General features: G+C 42.7%; 1 protein-coding gene across 2 annotated transcripts in view; it reads left to right on the top strand.

The window, feature by feature from the left end:
• Window positions 1-23,661, top strand: part of IQCA1 (IQ motif containing with AAA domain 1) — a 141,663-nt gene that overhangs the window by 116,379 nt on the left and 1,623 nt on the right. For both annotated transcript variants that reach the window (XM_069985201.1, XM_069985200.1), the window contains exons 11-18: window positions 1,107-1,199; window positions 1,972-2,039; window positions 3,115-3,197; window positions 3,421-3,528; window positions 9,210-9,409; window positions 15,471-15,557; window positions 16,988-17,162; window positions 18,213-18,448. In XM_069985201.1, coding sequence (XP_069841302.1) covers window positions 1,107-1,199; window positions 1,972-2,039; window positions 3,115-3,197; window positions 3,421-3,528; window positions 9,210-9,409; window positions 15,471-15,557; window positions 16,988-17,162; window positions 18,213-18,448 — 1,050 coding nt within the window. The remainder of the gene's footprint in view (window positions 1-1,106; window positions 1,200-1,971; window positions 2,040-3,114; window positions 3,198-3,420; window positions 3,529-9,209; window positions 9,410-15,470; window positions 15,558-16,987; window positions 17,163-18,212; window positions 18,449-23,661) is intronic.

The following is a 23,661-nucleotide window of genomic DNA, read 5'->3' as shown; positions in this document are numbered from 1 at the left end:
CAGCTGATAATTACTGGAAGACTTGAGATTTTTTAATAAAGCTAAATTACAAATCTCCAGCACATTCTGGCACCAGTTGATTTGAAAGAAAACATTTTTTGCTGAATTACCCCTTTAATTCCGACCCCTACCTCTACCGGCATCATGTGTCAGTGGAGTCCCAGTAGACCCCCATCATGGCCAACATACTGTAAGTATAAAGTGTATGGGGACCTTTTTCTGTCCACCCCAAACACTTGGACATTTGACATGGAGAGAGGAGTACACCACCAAGAACAAAAGGGTGGGCAGAGTAAATCCATCTAGCCCGAGCCTTATCTCTACTGACATCATCTGCTGGTAGAGAGTCCGGAGGCCCCCATACACTCTACACAATTGGGTTCCATGCTATAAAGTGTATAATCACCTTAAATCTGCCTGTTCTTCAATCATTATGATGAAAACACTTAAATAATCAGTTTATTCAAATTTTAAGATTTCTGTTTTCTTAAAGGAGAAGTACAGCAAAAGATTTTTATTAAAGTATTGTATTGCCCTCCAAAAGTTATACAAATCACCAATAAACACTTATTACGGGAAATGCTTATAAAGTGCAGGAGAATGCTTATAAAGGAGAAGTACAGCAAAAGATTTTTATTAAAGTATTGTATTGCCCTCCAAAAGTTATACAAATCACCAATAAACACTTATTACGGGAAATGCTTATAAAGTGCTTTTTTCCCTGCACTTACTACTGCATCAAGGCCTCACTTCCTGGATAACATGGTGATGTCACGACTCGACTCCCAGAGCTGTGCAGGCTGTGGCTGCTGGAGAGGATGGTGGCAGCCACAGCCTGCACAGCTCTGGGAGTTAGGTCGGCACCATTTTACCCAGAGAGTGAAGCCTTGATGCAGTAGTAAGTGCAGGGAAAAAAACACTTTATGTGCATTTCCCAAAATAAGGGTATATTGGTAATTTGTATAAATTTTGGGGGGCAATACAATATTTTAATAAAAAAATTTGCTAGACTTCTTCTCCTTTAAGTGTGTTTTATACCCCCTGCCCACCAAAAAGTGAAGATACTATTACACTAAAGCTGACTTTAGTCTTTCTATTTTTACAAGGTGGATGAGCTAATGAGACAAGAACTTCAAAACCTGAAGCTGTCTGTAGACAGGGATAAAAACAAAAAGAAAAAAGGGAAGAAAGGAGGGAAGGTAAGTAAGAGGATTATAGCTATTAAAGTTCACAGACAGACAGACATTTACATCATTAATTGTATACAGGAAAGCCTAATTCCATTCCATAGAGCATTACAGAGATTAAGCCGAGATTATATTTACCTGCACTAAACAAATCCACATTGCCATGGTGACTGGAAAGTTTAGAAGGTGCTTGACTTCTTTCTGATCCTAATCTTTTTGAGATAGTCCATAATAACAGACTTTATGCCGTCCATATGATGGGAATTACAGTACTAGAACTGGTTCCCAAATGAGAATTATTACAGGTTAGTAAATTACAGCAAAGATTATAGATTCCATAGAGTGAATAGGGGCATAATAACTATGGACATAACTATGGACAAAATTATTATGATCATTACTTACAGCCATCCTTAAAAAATAAAAGAAGGCCACTATTATTTAAAAAAAAAAAAAAAAAAAAAAAAAAAAAGCCATTTTCGCATTTTAAAAATGGTGTGTCAACATAGCCTATTGGTGTTTTTGTAGTTTTCTATACTGTACGTCCATAAGAATAAATACTCAGAAATGTATCTGATTAAAAAGAAAACAGGTCTGTGGGTAGAAAGTTGTTACAAAGTTATCAGCTCCTAACATGCGGTAAAATCCTAGTGCTAAACTGTGGCTGCGCTTTGTGAAAGCGGATGCATACATAAATCTGATACCTGCAGCATTCTGTATAATTATGGTGTATGTATAGGCAGCATCTATATATCTTAACAGATTTAATGTCTTAAAATTTTAGAAAAAGAAAAAAGGGAAGAAAAGCGGAAAACGAAAGAAGAAGAAGGAAAAGGACTTAACCCCAGACAGGTATGCAGAGACATAAATTTAAACCTAGTGGCCACTATTACTTTGGGGAAAGCACTAAACAGACACAATTACTGTGAGTAGTGGCAATAAGGGGTACTGTTACTACTGTATGTTGGAACAGTAAAAGGGCACAGTTACTGTGTTGAGGGCACTAAAGAGCATTGTTAATGTAAGGATGGCACTTCCTCTGGGATCAGATGGAGTAAACAATCATAGTAACAATCGTAGTATTGATCGTAACTTATGACTATCGTTTTGTGTAATATAGTGAATGATTTCAGGTTAACGATAAACAATCGTGTTTGCGATTAATCGTTAGTCATTAAAAAGCCCTCACCATCTCTTTCACCGGGGCCTCAGTGCTTAGTTTAGTTGTAGTTTATAGAAGTAGTTTATGAAACATATAAGACTAAGTTAGACCCTGTTCACCTTAAGGCCACATTCAGACGCTGTGAAAACAGCGGCCATTCTCTGATACGGCCATGTCACAGAACGGCCACTGTCTGTAATGTACTGGCTGGGTGAACATCACTTCATGTTAATTGGAAAGTGGGCAATTTTGGGTGTGCCCGCACTCCAGTTACCCATAGAACACAATGTAAAGTATGGCCGACTATACATTGTAGGAAAACTTTTGACACATGTCAAACATATTTATAGTTCCTATTCACCTTTTGGAGGCCAAAAGAGTGTCCACATAATAGGTAATAAATATCTACTTATGAGGGGCTCCAGCGATGGGATCCCCAATGATCACAAGTGTCCTGAGTCCCCACTTTCTCCTCACTTACAGTACTGTGAGGTTTTTATGGCGCACCATTAAGCTCTATGGGCTAAAAAGCTGAGCATAGTGATTGGTGGGCGCCTCTAAGAATAGGTGATAAATGTATTTGGGGAAAAAGATGTTCCACCTATAACACAACTGCTCGTCCTTGATGAAGTTTGGAGTGATGTTCTCTGGCTGAACGCTCTATGCAGCTGTGAGCAGTAAAACATTTACTACTGTCTTTTACCACTTCGGATGCTCGATCATAAATATTTATTGTATTATTACAATGTGTTGTTCTATCCACAGGACCATAGACTCTCTATATGAGGAGCTGGTCGCAGAAGGTCTTCTCATCAAACCAAAGCCTGTGAAACTCTCTGATTTTATTGGTAAGGTGCTGTTTTGTGGCCAGCAATACTTCTGTGTCTTTACTGTAAATGACATCACTGTTTTCATCATCATCAGAATATTGTACAAGATTAAATTCACAACAGAACAGTTTCAATTGTGTTTTTTATAGTAATTGTACCTCTTGCTCCTTGTCTACCATCTTGATTACTGAACATTATATAGTGTACAGTGCTAACTAGGCTCATGTGTGTTTGTTTCCAGATGAATATAGTTATTTAGGCACTACTTTGCGCCAGGCTGACATAGAACCAATGCCATCTCTCAGCGATGTCAAACAGCTTCTTGTCCTGTATGGAGTCCTGCCATTAGGTGAGCAAAGATGGTCTTAATATTTTGTAATGCAGAGCAATCAGACTGCCACGTTCCGCTATAGTGTCAGGGAGCCCATTCGGGACCCTCCTCTATATAGTGCTGTGTGCCAGCCCTTGATCAGAGCAGGGTGCCAGAGCTGCTCGACTTATACAGTTTCCAAAATAAACATTGGTTGCCGCAAAAGAGGGCCCCTTGTTGCCCGTTACCGCTGCCACTCAGGTATATTAGCAAATTAAAAAAAAGAGTACCCCAAAATGTAGTTTATGGCAGAAACAAGAGTTTAAGCTTATTGCTTGAAAATCTTCCCTTTAGTGTAGTTATATGTAGTCGATACCTGGCAAACAGGGAATGCCTATAGGTTTGTTCCATACAGTGTATATAGTAAACTCTAAGGCTATGTTCACACTATGTTACGCTGAACAGACACTGTTAAACTGCCGGCAGCTGGGCTGCATTGAGCACTTCCTGCAACCGATACCTCTGTTGGGTGTGCCTGCAAATCAATTAGCCATTTACTTCAATGACAAGTGCGGCCGCCGGCCGACTTTACATTGTGCGAGCAGCTATTATTTCCAGACGCTGTTCATTAAACAGCGTCTAGAAATAATAAGCATGCCCAATCTAAAGAACAGGTGTGAACACAGTGGGCGGCATTGCATTGACTTCAATGCAATGCCGCCCCTGCAGTAAAGAATGGACACTGATTCCATTTCAATCAGCGTTCGTTCTTTACTTCAAGAGTACAAACCCACTTGACGTATTTGCTGCGTGAATCAGTCTTAAAAATAAGCAGGCAAAACGCAGGTTGGCTTTATACGATTGTTCTGCGTTGAAATACGCAATTGCGTATTTTTGAAGCGTGAAGCTTGTTGTTAGCAAAGCATCAGTTGTTAACAACCTGTGCGAAAAACGCATGTAGCTTCACGCTTCAAAAATACGCAATTGCGTATTTTACCTCAGAACAATTGTATAAAGCCAACCTGCGTTTTGCCTGCTTATTTTTAAGACTGATTCACGCAGCAAATACGTCAAGTGGGTTTGTACCCTAAAATAACGTAGTGTGAACACAGCCTAAGCTTTTTAAAACATAAGAAGACAATAACAAATGCCAAGGAAACTATTCCGGCCAGGGGAGGTAGAACACCAGTAGCCATAATGTTATGAATTTATTTATTGTTATCCCAGTGCTGAGTCATTCTTGTATACCGCTTAGCATGCAGCATGTCCTGCTTCTCAGCTCTCTTTCTTTTTGTGTTCATAAATGTTCATATTGTACCATATTTTATAATAGTAGTTGTGAATGCAGATGTGTGCAGGCACAATACAATGGTTGGCAGCTAGACTGCCAGGTCTCAGGAGGGATATAGATTGATCTATAAACTACTTCAACTACAGTCTCAAAAAACATCCATGTTTTCCTTCCTCATGCCAAGGCTCACAAGAATTACTACAGTTTCTACAGTGAGAAGATGCACCATTCCCGGGTTAAATAACACGCCTCATTGATGATTATCAGACATGATAAGGCTAATGCAAATGAAGACTGAGGATTGTGGGAGTCGATTAGCATGTTTGCTAAGGACCAAGGAAGAAGATTGTTAGAGATTTAACACTCGGTGCGGTGCGAACAGTGTTATTGATAACTTGTATAGAAGATATCACAGGATTTATTCATTGTCCAGTAGAGGTCAAGGTTTAATAGAAATTCATATACAAATAAAAAAAAAACTGTTAAAAAAAAAAAAATACTGATTGTTTGCAGGGTCCATTACTGTTTAGCCATCACGTCTGTACCTTGGGAGATTAGTATAAAAACAAAATAACTAAAATGTGGCAGGTTGTAGTAGGTGATACCTGCATAATACTATTGTATACACAACACAATATTTGTTCATCCAAGCTATTAAAAAAAAAAGACACAGATTCAGAACAGAAGCAATAAAACTGTGCAAATTGCCATGAAATATCTACCGGAATTTGGAGAAACAAGTACTTCAATATTCATCTTCATTTTGGATTTTTTGGGCTTTAAAGGGAATGTGTCGCAAATTAAAATTTTTTTTTGAAAGTCTTAAAACTGAATTTGTTGATTTTTTTGTTAATTTATGTGTTTTTCATTTTTTTTTTACATGTAAGGAAATATGAAAAATTTACGATCTAATTTTTCATATTTCCCAGTGATGGCCACCAGGGGGAGCTCCACCAGTACACTGCTGGTAAAAGCAGCCTGAAAGCCGAATGCTGAAAAAAAGAGGCTGTCCCTGCTCAACTGCTCTGACATCATCACCTCCCTCCTCTTTTCACAGGAGAACAAAGAGGGGAAAGGTGATACTATGTGTACTGCTGGGCAGCACCATTTTGTTGTTGTCTGCACAGCAGTGCAGATAGAAGGAGCATGCCCCTAGCCTTTCATAATGCACCTCAGCTGCTGCAGAACCGTATACAGCTCGCCCACACTCACCTCCCTCACTTCTCACTGCCCATCCCCCGCATGCACATAGGTAGAGGGTGTGTGTGCGTATATGTGTGTATATATATATATATATATATATATATAAATAATATGTATGTACAGGCTAATGCTCTGGTGTCAGTAGTGTCACACATTACACACGTAGAGAGAGAGAGTGTGTGTGTGTGTGTGTGTGTGTGTGTGTGTGTGTGTGTGTGTGTGTGTGTGTGTATATATACACACACACAGTGGTGCCTTGGATTACGAGCATAATTTGTTCCGGGACTGTGCTTGTAATCCAAATCCACTCTTAAACCAAAGCAAATTTTCCCATAAAAAAATCATAGATATGCAGACAATTGGTTCCACACCCCAAATATAATGATTTATTATTCTGAATAACGTGTAAGACTAATGAAACAAACATTCAGAAACAGCAGAATCTGTGATATTGTAAGTTACTGTACAGTAATGGAGAGGATGGGAAACACAAGGGCTGACAGAGACTGCAGGGAGCAGGAAGGAATGAGCAGGGCAGATGTGGGCACATACATGCAGCACTCTCTGTCCGGTGAGAGAGGGGTTACAGCTATGGAGAGATTACCTCCACAGTCCTGTCCCCTGATGTAAGCCCCAGCCTGAAGAGGATCTGTTATGATTTGGAAGGTGAGGGAGACTCTCTGGGTCAGAGTACAGGGCTGTAGACCCCGCTATGCAGACCATGCCCCTCCCCCTCCCACCCAGTACAGGGAGCTCTTACACCAAAGCAATGCTCTTACACCAAGTCACAATTTTGAAAAACTGAGCTCTTAAACCAAAACGCTCTTAATCCAAGGTATCACACACACATACATACTGGAGAGTACAGGCTATTGTTCTCTGGTATCAGCAGTGCCACACATTACACAGGTAGAGGAGGTATATATAGATACAGAAGAGAACAGGCTATTGTTCTCTGGTGTCCGCAGTGTCACACATTACAAAGGTAGAGGTGGTAAATATATATACACATACACCTCCTCTACCTGTGTGATGTGTGACACTGCAGACACCAGTGATACGAGCGAGCAATATCCTGTACTAATATATATATATATATATATATATATATATATATATATATATATGACAAACACACACTTACGTACAGGCTATTGCTCTCTGATGTCCGCAGTGTCAGACATTACACAGGTAGGGCTGCGGGAGAAGCCGGGGGTAGGAGGAGCCGCTGGGGTGACAGGGGGGAGAGAGAGGCTGGGGTGACGGGGAGAAGCTGATGTGGCAGGGGGGAGAGAGGCGCTGGAGTGACAGGGGCGGAGAGGCGCTGGATTGACAGGGGCGTAGAGGCGCTGGGGTGACAGGGGCAAAGAGGCGCTGGGGTGACAGGGGCGGAGAGGCGCTGGGGTGACGGGGGGCGGAGAGGCGCTGGCGTGACGGGGGGGGAGAGGCGCTGGGGTGACGGGGGGGAGAGGCGCTGGGGTGACGGGGGGGAGAGGCGCTGGGGTGACGGGGGGGCGGAGAGGCGCTGGGGTGACGGGGGGGAGAGATGCGCTGGGGTGACGGGGGGGAGAGATGCGCTGGGGTGATGGAGAGGGGAGAGAGGCGCTGGGGTGACAGGGGCGGAGAGGCGCTGGGGTGACGGGGGGGCGGAGAGGCGCTGGGGTGACGGGGGGGGAGAGGCGCTGGGGTGACGGGGGGGGCGGAGAGGCGCTGGGGTGACGGGGGGGAGAGATGTGCTGGGGTGACGGGGGGGAGAGATGCGCTGGGGTGATGGAGAGGGGAGAGAGGCGCTGGGGTGACAGGGGCGGAGAGGCGCTGGGGTGACGGGGGGGCGGAGAGGCGCTGGGGTGACGGGGGGGGGAGAGAGGCGCTGGGGTGATGGGGGGGGAGAGAGGCGCTGGGGTGATGGGGGGGGAGAGAGGCGCTGGGGTGATGGGGGGAGAGAGGCGCTGGGGTGATGGGGGGGAGAGAGGCGCTGGGGTGATGGGGGGGAGAGAGGCGCTGGGGTGATGGGGGGGAGAGAGGTGATGGGGGGGAGAGAGGCGCTGGGGGGGAGAGAGGCGCTGGGGTGATGGGGGGGGAGAGAGGCGCTGGGGTGATGGGGGGGAGAGAGGCGCTGGGGTGATGGGGGGGGAGAGAGGCGCTGGGGTGATGGGGGGGAGAGAGGCGCTGGGGTGATGGGGGGGGAGAGAGGCGCTGGGGTGATGGGGGGGGAGAGAGGCGCTGGGGTGATGGGGGGGGAGAGAGGCGCTGGGGTGATGGCGGGCACGGGGAGAAGACGCGGTAAGGGCAGGCTGGTCCCCCGCAGTACAGTTACGGGGTCGGAATGAGCTTCAGGCACGGACAGGCTGTAATACACCGTCCCGGAAGCTCACAGCTGCAGCCTCTCGGTTACCGGACTTCTCTCCTGCTCTGCAGCGCCGCAATGTCACATGGCCGCCGAGCAGGAGAGAAGTCCGGGCACAGAGAGGCTGCAGCTGTGAGCTTCCGGGACGGTGTATTACAGCCTGTCCGTGCCCGAAGCTCATTCCGGCCCCGTAACTGTACTGGGGGGACCGTACTGGCTGGCTGCTGGCAAGTTCAGTGCGGGCGGGCGGGCGGGGGGGCGGGGGGAGAGAGCTGCACAGAGTTCTCCTGCCCACTCACTGTGCGGTCTCTCTCCCCCCGTTCTAGTTCCTCTCCTGGACGTCAAAAAAATGGCCACCCCGCCCCAGGTAAGCTGTGTACTGCGCATGTCTATGCACATGCGCAGTACACAGTGACGGAGCCTCCAGTTTGAGTGAACCAGACGGACTCCGTCGGTTGACTCGAATGTTATGGAGGTGCCGTATAGTGTCTGTGTGTGTGTCGTGAAATGACGTCACACACAGACACTATTAAAATGGCAGCCCCCTGTGCATACATTAGTTTAAATAAAAGACACTCAAGCCCAATGTAAAAAAAAAAAAAAAAAATACAACACATCTATTTTTTCTTATTACTTTTCATTAAAAAATTTTAAAAAATGTGACACTGTCCCTTTAAAGAAAAAGAATTACAAATACATAGCTGCTTTCTTCCGGAAACAGCGCCACCCCTGGTATTAAAGCTTGGCTCCATTAATTTCAGTGGAACTGGGCTGCAGTACTGCACATAAACTAAAGACGAATGGTGATGATGTTTGAGAGAAAGGAGCTATGGTTTTCTAATCCTGGATAACCCCTTTAACCTTTATTCTGTTTTGCAGGTTGTGAATCAGTCCATGAGAAAGCACCAGAGGTGAAAGCCCTTCTTCTGGCCGGACCAACTGGTGTGGGAAAAAAGATGCTGGTAAATGCCATCTGCAATGAAACCGGAGCCAACCTGTTTAACCTATCACCAGCTAATGTTTCTGGAAAGTACCCCGGCAAAAGTGGACTGCAAATGATGCTGCATATGGTGATAAAAGTAGGTACTAGTATAAAGATACTGTGATAGTTTGGTACAGTACTTTTTTTTATTATTATTTTGCCATACCATATGGTGGAAAAACATTCTCTGTTAAAAAAAATTCTGCTCACTTTCTAGGGTTAGTCTACAGCATGGGTCTCCAAACTGCGGCCCTCCAGTTGTTGCAATATTACATTTCCCATCATGCCTGGACAACCAAATCCAAAGCTTTAGCTGTCCTGGCATGATGGGAATTGTGGTTTTCTAACAGCTGGAGGCCTGCAGTTTGGAGACCCATGGTCTACAGTCTCTGCATCCTTCTGTATGAGCTCTGTTTTCTATGATTCTTCTCTACAAATTGTCTTGTATCTGCTATCCTCTTTCTCTCCAGTCGGTGTGAGCTATCCTCCAGGATTTATATACTCCCTGTCTACTATATTAACTGTTGTGTAATCCCCTCCCGGGTGTTATCTCTAATTCCTGAGGGAACAGAAAGTTAATTTGATTGACATCCAACTAACATCTGGCCACTGGCTTTAAAAAACAAAATTAGTATTTTTTTTCCATTTTTCCTACATTTAAAGGCAGCGTGAAGCCAGCCTTAGAATGAAAACAGAGGTTTTTCTTGAAGATTATATATCTAAAAAAAACATTCTTTTTAAAATCCTGCATGCTTTAAGGTCTGCTGTGTTTGAAGTGTGGGCACAGACTTTTTTTCAAGGTCTGAGTGGGGCCTGGGACATGACTTGTCTGTGGCAGTGGCAGGACCCTGCTACAGGCGCTGACTGGCTGAGTGGGATGAACGTCCCAAGTTCCCTCTTTCTAGACCAGGAAGTGGCCGGGGACTGGAGAAGAGGACAGCAGACCCTGCGCTGGAGCACGGGGGGTAAGTGCATGTTTTGTTAACCCACCTCCTCCCCAGAAGTTTTGAGGAAAAAGTCTCTGTCTTCTTGAAGCCAATTTATATATACACATAAATAAATGTTCCCCAATATTAAAAACATGTAAAAACATATAAAACATGAAGCAAAAAAAAACATTAAATACGAAGCAAAAGGACTATGAAGGTAACAATGGTCCCAGGACCTGTTATCACGCTAAATAGGCCTATAACTCCATCCAAGGCAAGATATAAACATAATATGAAACGGCCAAATTAGTATGTGAATCAGTATATAAGTATAAAAATGCTAGGTGCTAATCCATATAAAAAGACAATACTAGAACAAGTTCAATGAAAGTACAGTGACAACCTGTGAGCAAAAATATGAAGAATTATCACCACACATGGAAAGAAGTAATAAGTAACGGTCCACACATTTCATCCCCTACTGGGACTTTCTCAAGGGTGAAGAGGAGATCAAAGAGACATACATTTATATCTGTAATAACAATACAAATGGATAACACATGATATGGTAGTAGTGGCCGGCAACAGAGGAGACCCCACTGTGGACTTGCAGGAAAAAATAGCCACCATGACTACAGATGTGTGTGGAGTATCATGTACAACTGAGCGGATGACAGCATGTCCAGGCACCCCATGATTGGTTATATCCCAAATAACTCACATTCACAGGCTAAGGCTATGTGCACACACAGTAAGAGACCGGCCGTTCCGTGACCTGGTCATGGAACGGACGGTCTCTGAAAAGATGATCCCGGCCAGTAGGGCCGCAGAGTTCTAATGCGGGCGCATCCACACACGCCCTCATCAGAACTCCTCACTGCACACTATGGAGCGTACGGCCGCAGCCGCTCTCTCCATAGTGTGCACTGACTGGGTTTTCTGAGGCCGCTATTCAATGAATAGCGGCCGCAGAAAACTGACATGTCAGTTGTTTGCGGCGCCACTAGGATCCTGACCGCAGCGTTTACTATGTGTATACGCTCCGGACGGGATTCCTAGGCAGCAACACCGCGTATACTTCCGTATAAATCACGGCCAAACATACAACAGCCGTGGTTTTACAAAAATATATGGTGTGTGAACATAGCCTAACACAGATTATTAACCCTTATACATGCCAAATATAGCCAGATATAACTCCAGTGTCCTTAGATCCCACCATGAGCATAGTGGAATGTAAAAGGTTGCATATGTGTCTTTACAATAGTGGTACACGCACATAACGTGTAAAGACTAGAGTGTTATATACGGAAGAAGGGACAAGCTATGATTCCGCAATTGAGCATCAGTAAGCGGCAAAATATTTGAAGCTGTGCGCACGTTCATACATTGATCTATTAGCCGCTATTACAGATATCAATTAAACCTCACTATATTGGTTTGTAAACATATTATTTGCTTGAATATCCAAACCTCTGCACCTGTGGCTAGATATTAAATGTGATGTCACTGGCCGAAACCAAGAAGTATGTCTAATGCATTAGAAGTATCGCAAGTGCATTACTAGCAAGCCACAATGCCTACTTACACTTATACTAGAGATGATTGAACCAGGCGGAACTCGGGCTGTCTCCACCTTTCTCACAGAACAGGAAGATTGCAGGAGTCGAATGCTGATGGTTCACCCCTGGTTGCTCATTTCTAACTTCCACCATGACTAAAAAATGCAAATCCATGCCCACACCAAAATGGAAGTAAACCTCAGGGAACAAGGCACAAATATAAACTTATAACTGCATAACTGTAATAGGAGGAGGGCAGAATAATTATGAAATGATGACTATGCTGGGAGAAAAATTAGTGACATAGGTCCCATATATAGGATATCCAGGAACAATGTACATATATATATATATATATATATATATATATATATATGAGTAAAGGATGTCATTTCATGTATTATCGGCCATCAGCCGCTTGCCTGTGTGCTGATGTACAGGAGGGGGAGGACGATGCGGTGACATGGTGAAGTAATGTCAGGGATTCCGGAGTGTGCAGGAGTTATTTATCCAGGCCAGGCCCGACTGTAACATTTTTCAACAATTAATTATCCAATCGCACAATTGTAGAACAGCTGCGGCCTAGATCGCCGACACATACTGATCCAGATTTATTATCTGCCAGCAAGGCTTGACATCTCAGAGCCAGGCGCGGCACCCGGAGGCTGGTGACATCACAGGGTTATAAGACAGAATAAAATATACAGTGCATGTGGAGGGGGAATGTAAACATGGCAAAGGTAGATGAAGGTGGAGAAAGGGAGAAAGCGGGAAGTACAGCATGGCAAAGCAGCGAACTCCTATGTCTCTCAATGAGTACAAAAACCTGGTAAAGGGGTACTAATACATTGTTTAACAATGTATATAAACAATATAATACTTTCTAATATAAGCTCATAAAAAGTATACATTTTTCGTAATATATATACAGTTCTGTTGAGTGTCAGCAGTAAGGGGCGATACAGGGCTCTCTGCTGCCACCACTTTGGGTTCGGGAACTGCAGGGCTTACCACTCGAAGTGTATATATACTATATATAGATATATATATTTATATATATATATATATATACTGTATGTAAAAGTATACATTATTTTAGTGAGGTTATATTACTTTATTAAAGCAATGTATTAGTAATTTAAAAAAAATAATAATTGTGTACCCCTTTAAAAACATTATAAACTCATTGTGTGAACACAGCTTTCATTTTTTTTTTTTTTGTGGCTTGAACAAATTTATTATAAGGATATTAGAAGGACGTATGTATGTATCGAGTCGAGTAGTGCCATCTTGCTTTTAACTTTGCTTAAGTTTATTATAAGCTTTGTCTGCTAGCTGAAGAGTTCTTGGTACTACATAACATTTGTCCACTCCTATCATGTCAAGGCATGCTGGGAGTTGTAGTTATGCAAGTTGGCGAACACTGCTGTACAGGAACACTGCTGTTTCCTCTCACATCTGAAGCTTTATAAAAGAGAGCAATAGCATCTACACTGCTAACCACTGACCATAAAATAGGGTATATGTTCAAAATCTGGGATTTCTTCATGTACCTTAAATAGCTATAAAAAACAACTAAGAACTATACAAAAACAGCATGACATGTGTATCTGTAATCTGTTGTCCCTGTTTCGATACACATGGCCACAATGATCACAGTGAGCGGCTTATCTCCGCTGCATTCCTGGCAGTAAATCTGATTATGTTGCCTTTATGCGAACGGCAAAGGAAATTTAATTAAAGTTACACTACATCGCAATTTTCAGTTTTATGCATTTTATCTTGACATTCCGTGCAGGTTTTTTAAAAACTGAAAGTTATTACTATATCCACATGTGCAAAGTGCTTCAGAACTATTCTAAGACACAGTGTGAAAAGGTCAATTTAAGGGTTATCTGGAATTTGTAGAAAATGGCTAAGAGCTGGGACTAGCAAGTAATAGAAAACAAGGGCTACTTATATCTGAATCCTCCTTTACTCCATCATCACCGCTGCAATGACATCATGTACATATCATACTTATCTGTCTCTCTTTGCATGTACAGCTCAATAGCTCAGACTAGTGATTGGCTAAAGTGCCCATCGCAACTCTGACCTACCTTTTAAAATTGAAAAATCTACACTTAAAGGGGTACTCCGCTGAAAATATTTTTATTTCAAATCAACTGGTGTTAGAAAGTTATATAGATTTGTAATAGACGTCTATTTAAAAATCTCAAAAAAATCTTTTTCTTTCAAATCAATTGTCTTCAGAAAGATATATAAATTTGTAATTTACTTCTATTTTAAAATCTCAAGTCTTCCCATACTTATCAGCTGCTGTATGTCCTGCAGGAAATGTTGTTTTCTTTTCAGTCTGACACAGTGCTCTCTGCTGACATCTCTGGCCGAGACAGGAACTGTCCAGAGCAGCAGCAAATCCCCATAGCAAACCTCTCCTGCTCTGGACAGTTCCTGTCTCGACAGAGATGTCAGCAGAGAGCACTGTGCCAGACTGAACTGAAAACACCATTTCCTGTAGGACTTACAGCAGCTGATAAGTATAGGAAGGCTTTATATTTTAAAATAGAAGTAAATTACAAATCTATATATCTTTCTGAAAACAATTGATTTGAAAGAAAAAGATTTTCACTGGAGTACCCCTTTAATGCTTCAGACTCCAGACTCCACTTAATGCTTCAGGCAATAAATAGTTAAACACTAGCCGTTACAGATCACAATTTAATATGATGTTAAAAAACGTTTTTATTGTTCAATTTTGAACAAAAAAAACTAATAAAACTTACCCACTCTCATTGATGTAAAGACAAGAAAAAGTTTCAGTTTTGTAAATACTTTGCCAACCTAATATTTTATTTTTTAAGACTCACATATTCTTTTTCACGAATGAGGGAATGGGGATTTGCATGTTGAGCCTGGCTATAACTTTGCAGGACATGAAACTATAAGTGTATCTGTAAAGCTGCCATCATTTACAGGGGTTGTCTCATCAGAAATGCGCCCCCCACAATAAAATGCAGATTGTATCGGGAATATCTGCCGTTAGCCAGGCTGCACATGTAGTATGACATAGCTCATTAGATCTCCTTTCAACCACATAGATGTGGGTCCCAAGTGGGGGATCCACCTCTATGAAGTCCATATGCCCTAACAAGATATATGGACAGAAGCTGCCTTAAAGAAAATAGCCGTCCCCACTCTGTGAAGTATAAATCATGGACATTTTCATATGTGTAGTATTAGGGAATATCCCTGTACTTTATTCATAATATATAGGTATTCTGGAAAGTGCATTCACACTGTGCAGGTGATGTCAATGAGGCACATGTGGTTCTGTGTAGCAGTGATGGAAGGACATCCTCTAGTGGTCATTGGAGGTAATTGCATACTTGAAAACTTGCCAAAGACATCGATCTATACATCCGTTTATTTATATGAGACCACAATGTATGTATTCCTTTCCAACACATGAATCAAACTAATCAGGAATAACAGCAAATGCAAACATTTGGATAAGATGCGAACAAAAGTTCAGTTTAAATTCGAGTTTCAGAAGCAAATGCAACCCACAAATGTAAAATTCTAATGATGAGAATTGACTACCCTTCTATTGAGTATATGGTAATGATGATGAAGATAGATTCAGATTACTGTCAAATATTTCCAGGTGGCCCGTCAGCTGCAGCCGTCCATCATCTGGATCGAAGATGCAGAGAAGATGTTTTATAAGAAGGTACCGAAGACGGAGAAACAGGTAAATGCCAATCACAGGACGCATATGTACTTTATATCATTGCAATAGATCAGTAATCATTTCCTACATATAATCCTATACCGCCCTGCTAATACATGCTATGTGCTGAGTTAGCTTTCCTCCACTTGTTTTAGGACTTTATATAAAGTTTATTCTTTATTCTTTTTTTTTATTATTTTTGCTTGGAACTTTTATATCAATTATCTCTGTGTTACATTAGCACTAATACAGTGAATAAAATATAACACATTTGTCCGGTAAATTTCCACTATACTGGTTATGCTTCATTGATTTACTGCCCCCTGGTGTCCATTGTGTGTACAATACCGCACCTGCAACATCCATCCCATATGATTAGAGTATCTGTCATTACAAACTTCTGACATGTCACAGAGATATGTCAAAAGTTTTGATCGGTCTGGGTTCAGACTGCAACCGATCAGGAGAACTAGCTGGGAGAAGTCGACACTGCCGTGCGTTCCTTACCTTCCGACCCATAAGCATAATGTAAGTGTATTCATCTGTCCAGGTTGGATGAACACAGAGCAAGGAGAAAAATGCGTAGTAGCACACACTTCTCCCGGCTGGTTCTCCGGATTGGTTGCAGTCTAAGGCTGGGTTCACACTACGTATATTTCAGTCAGTATATTTCAGTCAGTATTGCAACCAAAACCAGGAGTGGATTAAAAACACAGAAAGGCTCTGTTCACACAATGTTGAAATTGAGTGGATGGCCGCCATATAACGTAAATAACTGCCATTATTTCAATGTAACAGCCGTTGTTTTAAAATAACAGCAAATATTTGCCATTAAATGGCGGCCATCCACTCAATTACAACATTGTGTGAACAGAGCCTTTCTGTGTTTTTAATCCATTCCTGGTTTTGGTTGCAATACTGACTGAAATATACGTAGTGTGAATGCAGCCTAAACACTCAGACCCAGACCAATGGAAACTTTTGACATGTCTCTGTGACATAACAGTAAATAGGGTCCAATAGGATCAAACGTCCACAGGGTCAGCAGGACGTGGGATGCACAGACTTGAAAAAGAGTGTCTGACAGCAACCAAAAGTAAAGTTTAAAGTTCTTTTATTGCATATTCAGGTACACCAGTAAAAATGTGAGGTTTCGACCTCTCTGATGCTTGATAAAGACCAGAGAGGTTGAAACATCGCATTTTTACTGGTGTGCCTGGTTATGCAATAAAAGAACTTTGAACTTCACCTTTAGATGCTGTCGGACATTCTCTTTCAAGTCTGTCTATGTGACGTGTCCAAAGTATTTATAAATGACACAGATTCTTCAATAAGATTGTATAATTAGGAATCAGAGGTCCACGTGAATGTTATTATGTTATTATATAGAATTCATCTGTTATTGTTAACATGTTTTGTGTTTTGGTCTCAACCATCTTTGTCATTTATAGTCAGATCCCAAACGTTTGAAGAAGGATCTACCGAAACTGTTAAAATCCATTAGAGACGATCGGATTCTTGTCATAGGAACCAGTCAGCGACCATTTGATGCTGAAGTCAAACCTCTGTGTAAAGTGTACAAGAAAATAGTTCTGGTGCCGCGGCCGGATTATGCAGCACGCCTGGGTGAGATGGAACTCCAAATTGGTACACAATTTATCTGGGCCCCATACAGACCATTGGTCATGGCCCCCGAATTGCATACTGTATTCGACAACCTTCATCTTCTGCCATATGGGATACATTCTAAGCACTTCCGGTGATGTATTATGCATAGCGATTTAAAGGGTATCAATGCCCTAGAAAACCCTTTAACTAATCAAAGAAGAACATGATCTTTATGCAGTTTTTCTGTCCTGTAATATATATTTCTTGGCTTCTCAGGTTTGGAATAATAGGATAATAATTGAGGCCTCTGCATTTAAATATATGTAAATTAAAGGACAACCATGTGTGCACATCACTGCTTAATAAACTGGGTCCTTGCATTTTTAGCAAACTCCATCCTCCAATGTAATGACTAGGTGGCGACGGGTGCAACGTAGATGGCAGATGAGGCTGTGCCCCTTATTTTGCCCGAGTGCCTACCGACAGCTACCGCTCTGGTGACAGCTCTGTTTGTAGGAGCATAAACGCTAATGTTTGTCACTATATCTAACACCATCACATTATCTACCGTGTGATGAATAAATAAACTATACTGTAGAAAATCAGGTAAAGTCATAGAAAGTTTATATATGCAATACTACATCTTCTAAGTCATTGCCAGGATACCATGTATGGAATTTTAGCCAAGTGCTATGGAAATACTAAAAGGGCAGACTAGATGGACCAAGTGGTCTTTTTCTGCCGGCAATCTTCTATGTTTATGTGTTAGACTTTCTCCATTTTAATTGTTGCCAAACTATCATTCATGCACCAAAAATATATTGGGCATATATATATATGGACTGGGTTGCTGATATTTTTATCACTGTATCAGGCCATATTTCTTGCCTGAGCACAAGCTGTAAAATCTAGACTTCTATATCTATAAATGCAACCTAATGGGAAAAATATTAAACTAACATGCATTATCTTTCGCAATAGAAAACATTTTCCAAATGAAGTCTCTCCCCCTGTTATTCCTATCTGCTGTATATTATATAACCTGTGTCACATATCTTCTCTCTCCAGTTCTATGGAAGCAGCTGATCTCCCTTCGAGTAGACGACGTGCCATCTCTGAATTACAGCGCTTTGGCTAAGATCACAGATGGGTTTACCCCGGCTCACATGATGCAAGCGGTGGACACAGTGCTTAATGAAAGAAGGATAAGGCAGCTTTCTCAGAAACCACTGGTAGCAGCAGAATTTCTGGGTTCATTGTCCAAACAAGAGCCAGTGTACAAAGAAGAGGAGGAGGCCTTTAAGGTTAGTGTGTTGTCAGCCTAATACAATTCATGTAAAACAGTGGACATCAACAGTCTTCTGCCTTTACTTATATATTAAGAAGGAAAGGATTACCCAAAAATAGGATGCAGAACAGATGATACTGAAAAAGTAGGCTAACAGCCACATTGCCTCAAATGGTACAGATCATGCAGGGTAACTTGGGTGGGTACTATTACTTAATGTCCAGGGTATCTAATGTTAGTTCAATTACTAATATCTTTGCTATCAAGGTGGCCTCCTCAGCTTCTTTTTGCCCCAACAGCCTTGATTGATAGAAGTTTCCTCAGTCCCAAAACGAAAGGGCTGGTAGGGCAAGAAAAAGCTGTTAGGGGAACCACCCAATGACTTGTGGTTTAAGCAGCATAAAATAGATGCCAGGTTCCTCTTTATATACTTCCCTTGGGTGGTTATATTGGAGGAATACACAAAGTAAGGTCACTGCTGAAGTTAGATAAATAACCAAACTTTTTAAAATTTCGCTTAATGATATATAAGATAACTACTGATCATGCCCCAGTCTTTAGCTAAGCTGAGAAATTAGCTGTTCAAGGTAAAGTCTGCCTTTTGGGTGTATACCAGTGACCTGTGTGAAATCTGGATGTCACATATAGCACTGTCTGCATTGTACTGCCAATTTCCAGCTCCAGCACCATGAAACAGACGTGCACTAATGATGCCAGATAAAGATTTTACGCAGTAAGATTCTCCAGACACTTACCTTAGTATACAAGGCCCAAGAGTTTCCGAAAAAAAGTAACATTTATGCAATCTTTATAAATGGCTACAGATGGCAATGTTTCTGCCTCACAAGACATTTGCTGGAGTAAGGTCTTATGTGGCCAAAGTGTGTCTTTATAAGGAATTACATAAATGTGTTTGACCACACCGGGATAAATATGGAGGACTATAAGAGGAACATGGGATAAATATTATTTGACGACCCTTGTCAGAGAGCCAGTATGTGGTCAGTTGTCATTCTCTCGGTTGTCCAACCACACCTTCCTGAAGAAGTAAAGCAATAGCTAACTCATGCCTGGTTCTGGTTTTGGAACTGTTGCTGTGCAATGTGTACTACAGCGCTGGACCTTGTTCCTGTGCTTGTCTTACCAAGCTGGGACCATATTCCCGCTCTAAGCCACATTCCTGGGGTCTGTTATTTCGTTTCCTGCTCTTGGTTTGCTCTTCATGTTTATGTTCCTGGTTTTGGCTTCTGCTGCGATCCTGCTATTTGTCTTCATAGTGCCAGATTCTGGTCTGTTAAGGCCCTATTCAAATCAAATCTCTTAAATAAAACAATAAAGCCCTATTCAAATATTCCCGATACTGTAGTGACACTGTATGTTCGGAGCTCTAGGCATCATACTGGTACATGACACTGGGAGTCCCCGTTGTCGGCCCACATTTTCACGCTCCATAGCATTTGTGATCTACAGAGCATGTGATTGCGCCTTAAATGGGCCAGCGATCAGCCGACAAGCGAGTAAACACTTCCTAGTCAGATGATTTCATCTTTTATGTACCCGGTAAAATCAGCGTTATTGGCTGCACATCTCTCTGTGTAAACAGCAGAAGTGCGGCCGATAACACTGCATTAAATGGCCACATGAATGATACATTGATCTTTAGTGCTCCCCGGCCGCTTAGTTAAACATATGGTGTAAAGGCAGAGCAAATGAGCATCTAATCTTCCTGGTCCATGTCCATGCTTTACATATGTAGCACTGTCCCTGTCTTGTCATTGCTGTTGTATCTGGCTGCCAACCAGTGCCTAACCGGAATAAAACTGATTGTGGCCTTCGGCATTCAGTATTTAGTCATACTATAAGGGCCCTATTACACAAAGCAATAATCAGCCAAATCAGGCCGATGTATCGCTCCATGTAATAGAGACAACGATCAGCCGATGACAACGATCATCGGCTGATCATGTCTTTAAGTCTAGACCTAAAATCATCGACCACTGACTGCGCATTGTGTAATGCAAGGCCGATAGCTAACGATTGAATATATTACCTCTCCATGCTCCCAGTCTTCTCTTGTCCTGTGCTCCCTCCCCAGCGCCGCGGCTGCAGCTTCAGAGCAGCCTGCCTGAGCTGACAGGCCCCTCAGCCAATCACTGGGCGTGGTGGTCCCAGCCAGTGTTTGGCTGAGCGACTTGCCAGCTCAGAAAGGCTGCTCTGAAGCTGCAGCTGCCGGGTAGTGAGCAGAAGGCAGGAGAAGACCGGCAGCGTGGTGAGGTAATGTATACGTTTAGGGCAAGGACTGCACAGACATCACTAACAATCTCCTTGCAGCTCTTGCTAAACAATTTTTGAGCTCAGTAAAATGAGCGCCGATCAGCAATCATTTACATTATTAATTGGCCCCTCTACTAGGACCCTAAGTTCCAAAACACTGATTACTATGTAAATAATATATAAAAATTCAGTGGTACCTTGGTTTAAGAGTAACTTGAATTAAGAGCGTTTTGGTTTAAGAGCTCACAGTTTTTCAAAATTGTGACTTGGTTTAAGAGCATTGTTTTGGTTTAAGAGCTCCCTGTACTGAGTGGGAGCAGGGAAGGGGCATGGTCTGCATAGCGTGGTCTACAGCCCTGTACTCTGATACAGGAAGTCTCCCTCACCTTAAAAATTATAGCAGATCCACTTCAGGCTGGGGCTTACATCAGGGGACATGACTGTAGAGGTAATCTCTCCATAGTTGTAACCCTGCTCTCCCCAGACAGAGGGCGCTGTCTACATCTGCCCGGCTCATTCCTTCATACTTGCAGTCTCTGTCAGTCCTGATTGGTCCATGCTGAACACACACCCCTTCTCCATTGCTGTCATGTGATCACACAGACCTCTGACAGCAGCCCTGCTTCTCTATTCTAGCCTGTTGTACTACACTACTGCATTATGGGGATCTGCAGTTCCATCCTGTATCTACAAACTGCTGCTGTGTTATCAGGTTTATGCAGTTACTATACATTATACTCCACATGCTGCTTGCTATACTGTACAGTAACTTATAATATCACGTATTCAGCTGTTTCTCATTGTTTGCTTCATTTGTTTTACATGTTATTCAGAATATAAAATCATTTTTTGGGGTGTAGAACCAATTGTCTGCATTTTTTTTTTTAAAATATACTTTTTTATTATTTTCAATTTTCAAAACCAACAACATATGCATGGCGAACTGACAATTTCGCCTCCATTTATAACAAAGAGTTCAGCAATCAAAACATATCCTTTGATGGAACATAGAGAAAGTGAAAAGAAGAAGTCGGTCCAACCATCATAGCAATCTGTGTAATAACATCTCCGAAAAGAAGTGCCCAACAAATAAACTGTTGCATACATCTTGAATCCCCCCGCCCACCCCCACCCCGCCACCCCCGTGCCCACGTCCAGTCTCTTAGCACTCCCGGCTCCTTCGAGTTAGGTCTCGGTCGTCTCTGGTCCCACTAGACCTTCAGCCTCCCTAACGTGCCAGCTATATCGCTGCGCATATACCAGACAGTGTCTTTAAGGGGTGTCATGACGTGCACTATTTCATCTCTTGTGAGAAATGCTAAAATAAAAGTTTTCCATTTTTTCAGGAACCCTTTGATCAGTTTGTCCTTAGATCTACACACCTCCATTTGGTCCCATGTCATGTACTGTTTCACTTGCGCAACCACATCCCTAGAGGACGGCATTTGTTGCTCCAACCATCGCGCAAGAAGGCAACGTTTTGCCACCAACACAAAGACATGAATCAATCTGGTCACCCCTCCATCCTCCGGCAACACATGAAGTGCCAGGAATGAGGGCTCCAAGGAAATGGATATATGTAGTTTTTCCCTCAGCAGATCCTTCAAATTTAGCCAATAAAGTCTCGAGAATGGACAGGTGACCAGCCCATGTAGGAGATCAGTGCCCCTTTCATTGCATTTTGGGCATGCTTCTATCCTGTCGGGATGGTCAGGGGTTCTGGGGAAAGAAAAGCCATAAGTGGCATGGTGCATGATTTTGAACTGGGTTTCTCTCCACGCCTCACTTACCACTGCTTTACATACCGCCGACCATCCCTCCAGGACAGACTTGCAGAGGTCCGTTGTAACCAACTTAGTTTCCCAGTATTTAAAGATACTCTGCGCAAACTGTTTAGAGGAGGACCTCCTTAGTGTCCAGTAAATGTGGGACAAAGAGTGGACCGGGTTCTCAGTTTGTGTCAACTCTTGCAGAAAATGGGATTGGAACAGCGGGGTCAGGTTACACAATCTGCTCTTAAGGAAACCCATGACTTGGTTATACAGCAAAAAGTGCCCCTGTCCCAATCCATATTTGTCCCCCATCTCTGTAAAGGTCAAGTACCTATGCTCCGTTGGGTGCAACAAGTGTTGAACAGTCAAGATGTTTTTACTTTTCCATTCAGTATGGAATGTATTCAGTACCTCAGCAGGAAGTTCCGGGTGTGACCACAGAGGCATCATCTTATCGATCAAAAAAGGTCTGCCCGCGCTTTTGAGACACGCTCTCCATGCCAATATAGAGTCCCGAAGCAGGACGTTACGCTTGACCGACCCCGGGATCGCAGAAAATTTAGTAAATAGAATGGCCGAAAGAGGCCAGGGGGCAGCCATATTCGCCTCCAACCCAACATTTGAGTATGGTCCTCCCCCACGTACCCAATCTACCCCGTGGCGCAATAAGCATGCCAGGTTATATGACCTGACATCAGGGAAATTGAGACCCCCTTGGTCTCGAAAAAGCATCAGTTTTTTAAGGGCTATACGAGGCCGTTTACCCCTCCATAAGAAGTTCGTAAAGGCTGAATGTAGTTTGTTAATATCCTTATGACGCAACAGCATGGGTAGGGTCTGCATTGGGTAAAGCAGCCTAGAAAAGGCTAGCATTTTCAACAGATGGCTTCGGGCCATTAAGGGAAGGGGAAGTTTTTTCCATCTGTCCAAATCCTGTAGGATGGACTGAAAAAGGGGAGGGTAATTCAGGCTATATATCTGGCCCGGTTGAGGGCATAGCTGGATCCCTAGGTACCGTATCCGTGACCTTGTGATAGTCACCTGGACGTCAAAACGTCCTCCGGGGGTTTTAGATAAATCAAGCAAAATGCTTTTCCCCACATTCACTCGGAAGCCAGATCGGATTCCGAAGTCGGTCAAGCATTCAAATACCGTCTCCAGGTCCCTATGAGGATTTTCTAAA

The sequence above is a fragment of the Dendropsophus ebraccatus genome, chromosome 9 (genome assembly GCF_027789765.1).
Source record: "Dendropsophus ebraccatus isolate aDenEbr1 chromosome 9, aDenEbr1.pat, whole genome shotgun sequence".
Taxonomy (NCBI): domain Eukaryota; kingdom Metazoa; phylum Chordata; class Amphibia; order Anura; family Hylidae; genus Dendropsophus; species Dendropsophus ebraccatus.
Note: the sequence above shows the minus strand (reverse complement) of the source record. Positions and strands in the feature narration are given on the sequence as shown.